The sequence below is a fragment of the Caenorhabditis elegans genome, chromosome III, assembly GCF_000002985.6.
Source record: "Caenorhabditis elegans chromosome III".
Lineage (NCBI taxonomy): Eukaryota > Metazoa > Nematoda > Chromadorea > Rhabditida > Rhabditidae > Caenorhabditis > Caenorhabditis elegans.
Window position 1 is genome coordinate 9,173,684 of NC_003281.10, and position 12,301 is coordinate 9,185,984.

Genomic DNA, 12,301 nt, shown 5'->3' on the forward strand with positions numbered 1-12,301 from the left:
AAGAATTAGTTTATTAAAAATTTGGAATACTTCCAAAATTTTTACTGATAAATTTGAAATAAAAATTACAAATACAGAAGAAGAGGCTAGTTGTAAATAAATTCGTGGTTTTCGGTTTGTAGAAAGTATGCTTAATCCTAGGTGAAATGATGTATGAACTAATCAGAAATTTCGCTATTGAGTTTCAGATTTTTTTTTCTAATTCTGAACAATTCCGAAAAAAAGGAAAACTTTCCCAGCTAACCAATGAATAAGTTTCCGGCCACTTCAAATTAGATGCTTTTCATCAAAAGACCGCTCTGAGAATTTTTGATACGCGATCCCCTGGAGAGATATGGTGCTAGAAACGGCAAAAAAGTGAAAATGGAGCCCGCTGCTCACTCTCAATTCATCAGATATGTGAACACTCTTTCTCCTCTTTTGCAAAAAAGATTCAGAGCACAACGCGAAGGCATTCAATTGGGTGCGAAGAATGGAAGCAAAACGTGTGCCTCTCTTGCGTTTTCTGCTCTTTTTAGTATACAAGTGACGGACGGGAAGAGCAAAAGAAGAGAAGAAGCGGAGAAGAAGAGCACGATGAATGTTTCAATTAACTCATCCAGACAAAACCTCCGATTCGCCAGACAAAACAGAAATTCCGAGACTATAAAGCAGTACTGCGGTTCTCAATTTATGGGAGTGGGGAGTCTAGATATATATGGAGCGTTGTGTCTTAAGCTCGAATATCGTTCGAAGAACAAGTATTTGTTGGAGAAAAACGTCTTAAAACTATTTGAGAGTACAGAAAGTTACCACGATTCAGAATGGAAAATTTCGATATTTTATTTCAAAATTTCTATTTTAAACCTCACCGGTTTGAAAGATTTTCTTCAAAAAAGTACTATCTGGATAATAGAAAACAAGGTGAAATTTGTTAAATTTTCAAAATATAGGTAGATTTGAAAATTGCTGGAAATGACAGGAAATTAGAGATTGCCAGTAGTTTCTATCATAAATTTCTTGAAACGTTGAAAAAATAATTCTACGCAACCTTCACAGTCTTGATAGTCAAGCTAGCTTTCAAATCCATTATAATTCCGTCACAGTATACAATTGTTATATAATATATCGCTTGCATAATCTCCAACATTATACAAAAGATGAAAAAAAGGTGACGCATACAGAAATAAGAAACAATGAAAAACCAAAACATGCATACATATGAATCTATATCCAACACATATAGAGGACATTCATACAACCTTGAAATGTCAGTATCCATTGCGGTATTCAAGTGGATATGACAGACAAAGTCACCAAAAGAATTTTTGAGAATTTTTCCGAAAAAATTTGAATGAAAATTCAAAATATGAGGACTATTCCAAATTGAGTTTAGATTTTGATTTGAACTGCGACCGAAAAATTCCAAAAAAAAGATGGAACACAAACTGAGTAAAAAGCTGAGAAAAAGGAAAGAAGGAATGGAATTGCGTAAAAAGAAATTGCAAAAGCCCCCCGTCTAAAATCTGCATATGAAAATTGGAAGAAGTGTGACGGGTGAAACAGAGAGAACCGACAACTGCCCATAAATTACCAAAAAAAATTCATAGAACCTTTTTTATTTTTGATTAGAGAAAAGATGGAGAGTTTTCTTTTTTTTTAATTTCTGAAAATTTCAAAACATTCCAAAAATTTGAATGTTTCAAACCAAAATATCCACTACATCTGAAACATTTTTAACATTCGAGATGTCGAATTTATTAAAATTCCAAAAAAAAATGGTGGCAATTTCTAGAAATGTTTTACTATTAACTTTCCTTATGGTAAAGTTTTTGTAAAAGTTTTGTAACAAAATTTATCAAACTTTTCGAAATACCATAATCACTGATTGAATTTGAAACGAAAACAAAATCAATTCACAAAATCATAAAAGCTGACTAGTGAGTCACAATTTTTAAAAAACTATTTTTCTGTCAAGAATAATTTTCCTAGATTTTACAGAAAAAAGGTCCGTATAAAGAAAAGTGGAAGAAGCCGAAGCAAAGGTAAGATGACCTGACCCGGTTGAGGTTTGAGTAAACAAAATGGAAGCTTCGTAGTGGTAGCATTGAAGAGTGTGCTAATTGAAGAGACGCAGGTATTTAGAGAGAAAGACAAGAAGGCAATGCTCTTTTTGTGTGCTCCTTTTGGTTTACATTCTTGAAAATGAAAATATATGTTGTTAAAGAGAATTTCGTGCTTTTCATCCCTAATAAAAATATTCAGAAATTCGGGAAATGGGTTTTTTGTGCCTAGATCTAGACCTAAAATATTTTTGATACTAAAATCTAACAAATTAAGAATTAAATTGAAATTTGTAAAACCATAAAGTTTCATAACATATTTGAAAACCGCAGAGAAAAAGCGGGGAACAGATGATGATACGGAGAAAGAGATGGAAAAGAAGAGGCTCTAGCCCCCCACCTCCTCTTCCTCCCTATTGTGACCAAACAGACAGTACGGGCAGAGGAAGAACCGAGAGATGTAGTGTTGAAGAACAAGAGACGTAGACAGAACCACACAACGGACAGTAATGGCGTGTGAGCGTTGTAGTATTTGGGGGAGGGGTGACAGGGGGAGAAGGGCGGCAAACGGACACCATTCTATACTGTGGAAGGGTGTCGTGTGTCCGTATGGTATAGACGATAGCTGACAGGAAAAGGTCCTCTTGATTTATAGACATGTCGTTTTTGCCCGTTGTCTCCGAATTTTTGCGGAGAAAAAAAAATTGTTATCGAAACCTGAATCGCTCTAATTATTTGCTTCCTAAAAATTAAGAAAAGCTTTGAACTTATTCCTGGATTTCTAGATGAACTCCGTGGAATTTGGAAGAAGATTTTTTTAATTGGTCACCACAAAAAAAAATTAGCTTTATACTTAAAAAAAACAGTCGAGCTGATTTTTTTTCAGGTCATTTTAAAAATGAAAATATATGGTTGAAATTTGAGAACCTGTAGACCTTCTCAAGAAGTTTAACGTTTGCGAAAAACCAAAACTTTTTAATTCAATTATATGGAGAAATTTTCAGTAAAATTTGGTTTTCGGATGTTTTTCAGTGTCTACGCTAGCCTTATTCAGAATTCAAACAAAATTTCAACGAGTTTTCGTTTGATCTGGAAGTTTAGGAAAAAACATCCAAAATTTTCCTTGTAATATATGTACGGTCTAAACTTTGTTGGTAGACCTGCTCATAATTTTCCCAAAAACTAAAAAAGGGATTTAATCTAGACGGTAGTTTTTTATATTCAGAGTTTTTTTTTTAATTTTCAAGATTTTCAAGTGTCCCTGTGAAATAGAACTACTAAAAATCGCTCTGTAAGGTTTTAGACAAAAAACCATCTGAATAGACAACAAAACATACAAATGTTATTTTATTTGATACCAAATCAAAAGGTACCGACACTGACCCAGTGTTGACTCATAAGACATTGTACAGCGTCATAATGTGTGTTGAAAGCAGAAGACGATCTCTCTAAGTACCTAATAAAACTATTCCAAGGTTCCGTGTCTTGTGAGTAATTAGTGAGTTTGAAAGGTGAGATTTTGCGCGCAAGATGTAAAGTATAAACGAGAAAATTGGAGCGAAAGGTGGTTAAAGGGTATGAATAAATGAAGAGGTGGATGAAGACAATGAGGATGAATATTAGTTGCACAGATGTTGTAGGATTTCTTGCATCAGGAGGACATGAAAATTACAAAAGATTGTAGGTTTACGTAAAAGCGCATGGTATACTACGAATTATTACAAAAATAACTAGATTAAATCAGTTTCAAAATTATTTTCCAACTACTTGCCAGCTTGAAATCTATGAAAACTATGAAACTATGAAAAAAATCAAGAAAACAAAGGAATAGTTTTTTAACCCTATACTGTAAAAGATCGTTAGTATCTTTCACAACTAAAATAATTGAAAATTTGGAAATTACGACAGCCAACTCAAATTTTGATGTAGGAAATTATCAAGACATATATCGTTAAGACCAGGTTAAGTTGATTATATTTCCAAAAACGTTTGAGGACATGGAAACCATTTTCAATTACATTTGCATTTTTTGGAAAACTTGACCCAGGAATTCAAAGCTCCAACGTTCAAATTTTTCCAAAATCATATTGAAATCCGTTTTTTATTACCTCAATTCCCATTTAAAAAAATGGTACTAATACTGCGATTAAACTCATAAAGCTTTAAAACCAAAAAGGGTCATTTGGGAGAAGAAAATGTACCAGAGCAATAATAATAATTATTGTGCAAGAATGTCCCGACTTTTGAAGTCCTTTCAAAGTTTAGATAACGTCAGAGACGCAGAATACGCACAGCAAACGACGACAAAAGTGTCATTCATTGGGTGATAAATTATGAGTTTGGGAAGATGGGAAGAAGAGGAAAAGAAGGGAAACAACGATACATCATCATGTGGATTCACATAATGTCAAAGACAACATGAAACTGGAACTTATTTGGTAGTGCTGCTCATTATTTGTGGAGGTCAGAGTTTGGAGTAGACATTTTTATTCCTCGAAATCTTGAAAATGTTACAGTACTCACGGGTTTAGAAGAATGAGAGATTTGACAGAAATTAGTTCGCTAGAAGGCTGTGAATTTCGAAATTATTTATTCGTGTAAGAGACAAAACTGTAAGAAATAAGTAGAACTCCAAATCCTTAAAAAAGTATGTGTGTTGATTTCTCGAACTCAAATGTTTGGCTGTTCTTGCGCAGTAGTAGCAGCCATCTGTCACCGTGTTTATGAGGATAAGTATATACTTCACCATCACTGAAGGGTGAGCATCTTATGCTCTCTCTCCCAAGTATGTAAATGTCATGTCTCCTCCCTTCGCCTCAGCCCTCCGTTCATCTTTTCTTTGCCCTTCTGATTGATGATTAATGGTACGGAAAAATTGGATGAGATTTGAGGAGATTGCGGCGAAATCTCCCAAATACCGCCACTGGCGAGAAAAAAGTAGTACAAATGGGTGGTCAGGCGGAAATGATATGGTTGGAAGATCGGTACAAAATTTTGTTGAAAGTTTCTTTAAATCTGCAATTAAAAGTTATTTGAATGAAATATAAAAGAGTCAGTTTTTTTCAGAAGTCTTCTCGGAACTTTTCTAAAGCACACAGTTCTAAAACATGTAAATTCGAAAAAAAAACCCTAAAACAATAATGGACGTCCGGTTTTTCCGAAAGGAAAAGTCGTTTCGATGAATGGAAAACCCATCTTTGAGTAGTTTCAGCGTGTTGGATATATGTTGAAAAATGCTCTTATGGCACTTTGGTGTAGTAGTTTTATTCCTTAAATGTTTCAATGAAATATTAATTAGAATAACGAGAATATTTGAGACTCAGCCGTTAGACGTGTTCATCTTAAAAGTAAGAAAGATTTTGATATGAATCAGAAATCTTGAGTCCATTAAAAAACTCGAAAACTGCTGTTATTTTGTTTAAAGGTTTCATATTTTTTCCAATGAGTGCATTTCTTATTCACAAATATTTTTTTTTCAAAATCAATGCACATTCAACCTTCTTAGGATGTTTTATAATCCCCGCTTAATGACATGAGAGCTTTGAAAATATGTGAAATGACGACCAAAAAGCTCAGGTGTACGCTCTTGGAAAAAAAATTTCTTTCGAAAGTGAGAACTGATAATACCTATTTATCATTGATACAAGCTTATCCGACAGAATAAATTCACTTCTCTTGTTTTTGGCTTCTTGTAGCTTATTTGCATATTTCAGTTTGTTTTTTTTAAATTATTTTTTGAAAAATTAAATTGTCACTGTTCTGACCGGTTTTTTAAAATTTAAAATTTGATATCAGAGTACTCATAATCAGATCAAGAACCCATACATGCCTGAGTTGGGATTTTGCGTGCAAAAGCCGTAAAAGATGGTCATGCTATGTGAGTTTTTCTAATTCCATTTTCTTTTTGTTGATGTTTTGATGTCATTTTAAACATGGACTGAATGTATTTTGAAATTGTAATAGTTTTTGATTGGTTAGTTGAAAAACTTTTTTTGTTTCGAAAATTTGATCAAAAACCGGCTCAAATATCAGAGTGCAGATCGGCGCACGTTCGATTTTTAGGCAGTTTTTAACTTTAACTTTCTAAAACTTTTTAAATTTTTCTATCCAAAGTGAAATTATTTTCAGAAAGTACAAGCATATTTCTATATGTCATATAAAGTTACTGAAAGAAATTTTGACACAAAATGGAGAAAAGTACAATTCTGGAAATGTGTCAAAAAATGGTTTCGCACAAATCTGTTGGATTCCATATTTCAAAGATGGCGATTTTGAAGGACTTTTTCAAAAATGTTGGTCTTCCTTTCAGAAACTTTATATAGACATATAGAAAAATGCTTGTACTTTCTGAAAATAATTTCACTTCGGATCGAAAATTTCAAAAAGTTACTGAAAAACTGTTTCGAAATCGAAATGTGACAAGCGCAGATATGCACTTTGATATTTGAACCGGTTTTTGAGCAAAATTTTGAAACTTTCCATTCAAAGTGTAGGACCAATTTCTAAAAAATACCTATTGGAAAAAGCAACAGAAAATAGATATAATTTCGTTATAAACTTTTTTATTTGTTTTATCTACAAAAATTGATATTTACTCATAAATGATCATAGTGCATATTTCGTAAAAGATTAAACTGAAAATGAACTCTTAAATCTATTGTAAATACTCGCTTGTTCTTCTCGTAGTTCATCCACCCTCGCATCTGTTACTTCTTGCTTGTCTATCTCTTAACACATCCTCTCATATATCGAGTCATCATTATATCTCCCCGGGCAACGAGCTGATATAACTGATACTCATTGCTTCTTCTCTTTTTCACTCTCTCTCTTCCTCATACACCTGTGCATCTGCCTCTCTTTGCGTGTCATCCCTCCTTTTCCGCCTATGCTCAATTTGCTTCTCCAGACAGGGATACTTTTAACGACGAAAAGTTCGTCCTTTTCCTGCACATTATACGTCATTTAGTTATTTAGTTTCGTGCAACTTTAACGTTTATCATTTTATCTTTATAATACTCGTACTGTTAGTTCTGGCTAACACTTATAGCTCGTCAGACGAACGTTCATAATTTTGTTCTTTTCTTTTGCTAAATCACTGATATCACATTTGAGCTATGACAAACATTTATCTCAAATTAAAAAAAGAGCTTGGCCCAAAAAAGTCAAAGTTTGCTCCATAATCCGGTATCTATCCTCCGCCCTCACTTTCCCCAATACTTTCCCAATGAATTTCCGGTTTCTAAATCCTTTTAAAGCTTACTTTCAGATTCTCCAAAAAATTGGTCACAATTTTTACCTTTTATTTAACTTTTTAGTCGCCATGATCGTCATTATAATATAGAATAATTCAGATAATGTATTTTGTTTATCAGTAGTGCATTTCATTACTTTACTTTGGCATTTTTTATTTTGGTAGAGATTTTAAGTTGACAACGCTTTTTGCTCACTTTTTCTGTTTGGATCTTGTTGGTCTTTTCGGAAAAAAAAGAAGTTTTACTTAAAGTAACGTTTTACTCATTCTAATAGTAAGCTTAATGTCATTTATTTTTAAGCTTTGTGGTTCAGGCTGCTCAGCTTTTTCGTCATTTGAACTTAACTTCTTAAACTTAACTTGAAAAAAAACAAAGAGCAAAAAATGCTGTCAATTTTGAAAGTCGAAAGACAATCGAAATATGAGCTTTCAAGATTTAGCTGGAAAATTAGAACTTAAAAATCAAAAACATTGTAGAATTAATATATTGAATGATCGCAGTGTTCTTGAATTTGTCAAATTCCGAGTTTTTGATCCCTTCTATCATTCTCAAAATTTAATTATGTTTCAAGAATGTCAACGGCGGAACCTGCACCCGATCCAACAAATCCATCCACGTCAGGATTAGCTCCGACAACCAATGGAATTGGCTCTCCTCCACCTACAGCATCAGCGGCAACGAAGTTCAGTATTTTGACAAAGGTAATAATTATCCTCCCTCAACACACATGCACACACCTACTTCCCACTCACCAACTAATCAATTTTCAAAACGACACATATTTCTTCTTTCAGTTCCTACGACGAAAAAATCAGGTGCATACGACTACGGCTCAGCAAAACGAGTTTATGCAGGTATTTTTAATATGTATTAGAAAACGATACAGAATTTCTAGTTCAATAGTGGTTTTCTTACTGAACAAAAACTTTGAAGCATTATAGAAGTTTGTCTTCAGAAATACATGCCAAATGGTAATTCAAATGCAGTTCAACCAGCGGCCACCGGTGGTCAGCCGGCATCTTCCGATGGCGGTTCAGCTATTGAAGTACCGCCCCCAAAAGAGAGTTATGCGGTTCGGATACGAAAATACTTGGCAAATTATACACAGGATCCATCTACAGATAATTTTTACTATTGGACGTGTGTGGTGAGTTTTACTACCCACATATGAAAATTTGTGATTTATAACATAGAAATTCGGTATACTCGGTTGAATTTTTCAATGGAAAAGAATGTGTGCCTCTAAGAAGTAGATTAACTACAACACTTGGTTTTTTTTACATTTTTATCGATCGAAAAAGAATCTAAGAAAATTAGCCACACACTATTTTTCATTTATTTTTGTTTTTGAAATTTGATTGTTTCGTATTATTGTGCCAGAAATCACAGAATTCAAGTCTGCATAATATTTTAATTTTTGCACAAAATAATAATTCCAATTATTTTTCAGGTTACTGTAGCATACATCTATAACTTGCTATTTGTAATAGCTCGACAAGTATTCAACGATCTCATTGGACCATCTTCCCAATCGTTATGTCGATTCTACAATGGTACATTGAATAGTACAACACAAGTCGAATGTACTTACAATATGCTTACAAACATGAAAGAAATGCCAACATATTCACAGTATCCTGACTTGGGATGGTCGAAATATTGGCATTTTCGAATGTTATGGGTATTTTTCGATCTTTTAATGGATTGTGTGTACCTGATTGACACATTTCTGAATTATCGAATGGGATACATGGACCAAGGTCTTGTGGTTCGTGAAGCTGAAAAAGTTACCAAAGCATATTGGCAAAGCAAACAATACAGGATAGATGGTATCAGTCTTATACCTCTTGATTATATACTTGGATGGCCTATCCCTTATATAAATTGGAGAGGATTACCAATTCTTCGACTCAATCGACTAATCCGATATAAAAGAGTTCGGAATTGTCTGGAAAGAACTGAAACTCGGAGTTCAATGCCAAATGCCTTTCGAGTTGTGGTCGTTGTCTGGTATATTGTTATCATTATTCATTGGAATGCCTGCTTATACTTTTGGATTTCTGAATGGATTGGATTAGGGACGGACGCATGGGTTTATGGGCATCTGAATAAGCAGAGCTTACCCGAGTGAGTTTTTAGATTTTATTTTGAAAATTAAAAAGAACCTAACAGTCGAAATATTGAAAATTCATACAAATTAAGAAAAAAATTTTGCGATCGATTTTGAAATTAACTTAACAGAAATTTTATGTGTTTTTGTTTGAAAACCCAAACATTCGGAGTTACAAATGTATATTTAATTTTTTTTAAAATTTCAATTAATTGATTTAAATTGCACTAACTAGGAAGAAAATTGAAGTTTGTGGCTTACTTTTGGAGCAGGCCCGTGTGTAGGCATGAGACAGACGTAGGTCTCCTTGCAGGCACAAATATATCAATTTTTGGGTTCTCTTTTCCAAACAAAAAGCAAAATAATTTTGTGCATTTTCAGTGATATAACGGATACACTTCTCCGTCGATACGTCTACAGTTTCTATTGGTCAACCCTAATTCTGACTACGATTGGAGAAGTACCGAGCCCCGTTCGAAACATTGAATACGCATTCGTCACTTTAGATCTTATGTGCGGTGTCTTGATTTTTGCTACAATTGTCGGTAACGTCGGAAGGTTAGTAAAGTTTTATGGGTTTATAGAATAACTCAATTAAATTTCAGTATGATTTCAAACATGAGTGCAGCAAGAACAGAGTTTCAAAATAAAATGGATGGCATCAAGCAGTATATGGAATTAAGAAAAGTTAGCAAACAAGTGAGTATTCTGAAAATATCAACGTTCTGTTAAAATTCTTTTTGTACTTTGAAAAAAAAAGACACCAATTATGCCCAAAAATCCAAGTGTTATTTCCACAAACAAGTCACTCTGTTGCAAATAAAAATTTCCAAAAAGAAATATATTCAAAGTATTACAAATAAATATACCCATGAAATATCACATTTGGCTAATTTTTTTTCATAATAATTTTTCAAGATGCTTCGAACTTCAATTTTTCAGCTGGAAATCCGAGTCATCAAATGGTTTGATTATCTCTGGACAAACAAACAGTCGTTGAGTGATCAACAAGTTCTGAAAGTTCTTCCAGACAAACTTCAAGCTGAAATTGCAATGCAAGTGCATTTTGAGACCTTGAGAAAAGTCAGAATCTTTCAGGTAAAATGCTTAATTTTTTTCCATTTACTATAACTCACAATTTTAGGATTGCGAAGCTGGATTGTTAGCGGAACTTGTGCTGAAACTTCAACTTCAAGTATTTTCTCCAGGAGATTTTATTTGTAAAAAAGGAGATATTGGTCGAGAAATGTACATTGTGAAACGTGGTCGTCTGCAAGTAGTTGATGACGACGGAAAGAAAGTATTTGTAACATTACAAGAAGGTTCCGTATTCGGAGAGCTTAGTATTCTAAACATTGCTGGTAGTAAAAACGGAAATCGTCGAACTGCAAATGTGCGTTCAGTCGGATATACGGATTTATTCGTTTTAAGCAAAACAGATTTATGGAATGCATTGAGAGAATATCCGGATGCACGAAAGCTACTTCTTGCCAAGGGAAGAGAAATTCTGAAGAAAGATAATCTTTTGGATGAAAATGCACCGGAAGAGCAAAAAACAGTGGAGGAAATTGCAGAGCATCTCAATAATGCGGTTAAAGTTTTACAGACAAGGTAACCTTTTTCAAGAGTTTTTCAAACATTTGAATGCTGTTTTTTCAAGCTTTTTTTTTGAAACATTGCCAAATTTTCGAAAATTGTTGTCTTTTTGAGAAATTTACAGAATTAATGCAGGTTTTTCAAAAAAAACTTGATTTGTTGGGTCATACTAAAGTATCAGTCTCCTATTGAAAGTTTTTAAAGTTATCGAAATACCGAACGTTCATTGTTTTGAAATATAGGCAATATATGTTTACTTTCAGAATGGCTCGGCTCATCGTGGAGCACTCAAGCACCGAAGGAAAGTTGATGAAAAGAATTGAGATGCTCGAGAAACATTTAAGCCGGTGCGTTATAAATTTACACATAAACTAAAAATCAAGCTTCTAAATTAGTCTATAGTACGCTTTAGAAATTTCCGATAAGACTTTAATATTTTAAGGTAATCGGATAGCTTATGTTATACTACTTTTCACAACAGGTTTTTGAAAATATGTTATAATGACAAAATTTAAAAAAAAAACAAACTTCTCTAAAATTTTGGTAAAATTTTCCACTTGCGAAAACTTTGCCTGGAAAATTTCAAAAATCAAGCGAATGTTTTTATGACATTTTGTCAGTTTTACTCATTATTCATTTAATTAAAAATCTCGATAGCGCAGCACCATTTTCAAATTATTATTAAATTACAGGTGTTTTATTCCGGAAATTTTCAGATACAAAGCCCTGGCGCGCCGTCAGAAAACCATGCACGGTGTCTCAATCGACGGCGGAGACATTTCAACTGACGGTGTCGACGAACGAGTTCGTCCACCACGTCTCCGACAAACAAAAACAATTGATCTACCAACGGGAACTGAATCTGAATCCTTGCTCAAATAGTTATATTTTTTAATTTTTAACTTGGGTCATTTTTACAGGAGATTAAAACCTCGAAAGTAACGCTTAAATGTCAAATGCTTTTTAAAATTATAGTTAGTTTTTCAAAAAAAAAAACCAAGAAATTACTTATGTATGTATATTATTTTTTAATTGTGTCCGTAAAATTTATCTTTTTCTCTCTCACCTAAATTTTTATCTGGTTGATACCGGTATTTTCGAATTTTTTGGTCACTTTCATACAGCGTTTTAAATTAATATTTTGTTCAACAAAATCCCTCTGTATTTAGAAATCACCTCTGTTTTCCCTAATAAATCTGGTATTTTTTCTTTCTCGTATTATGCATGCCTCGAGAAAATGGGGAGTCATCATCAATGAAGCCTTATTACTATGAGTTTATGGCTTCTAAAGACGTTAATCT

The 12,301-nt window shown here is 33.4% G+C and overlaps 1 protein-coding gene, 1 non-coding gene and 1 pseudogene across 3 annotated transcripts; 1 reads left to right on the forward strand and 2 right to left on the reverse strand.

The window, feature by feature from the left end:
• Positions 1-1,393: 1,393 nt before the first annotated feature.
• Positions 1,394-1,538, reverse strand: F54G8.6 (annotated as a pseudogene). Its single transcript has one exon. A coding segment is annotated over exon 1 (145 nt).
• A 3,209-nt stretch (positions 1,539-4,747) lies between these two features.
• F54G8.8 lies at positions 4,748-4,885 on the reverse strand. The gene has a single exon (NR_052592.1). It is a non-coding gene; the product is annotated as an Unclassified non-coding RNA F54G8.8 (non-coding RNA).
• Positions 4,886-7,862: 2,977 nt separating this feature from the next.
• On the forward strand, positions 7,863-12,205 carry tax-4 (Cyclic nucleotide-gated channel). The gene is made up of 10 exons (NM_066632.6): positions 7,863-7,995; positions 8,089-8,148; positions 8,250-8,441; positions 8,745-9,421; positions 9,786-9,962; positions 10,010-10,103; positions 10,347-10,502; positions 10,549-11,015; positions 11,264-11,347; positions 11,717-12,205. Exons 1-10 carry the CDS (start codon positions 7,867-7,869, stop codon positions 11,880-11,882), a joined length of 2,202 nt encoding a protein of 733 aa, NP_499033.1. The 5' UTR covers positions 7,863-7,866; the 3' UTR covers positions 11,883-12,205.
• Positions 12,206-12,301: the final 96 nt, after the last annotated feature.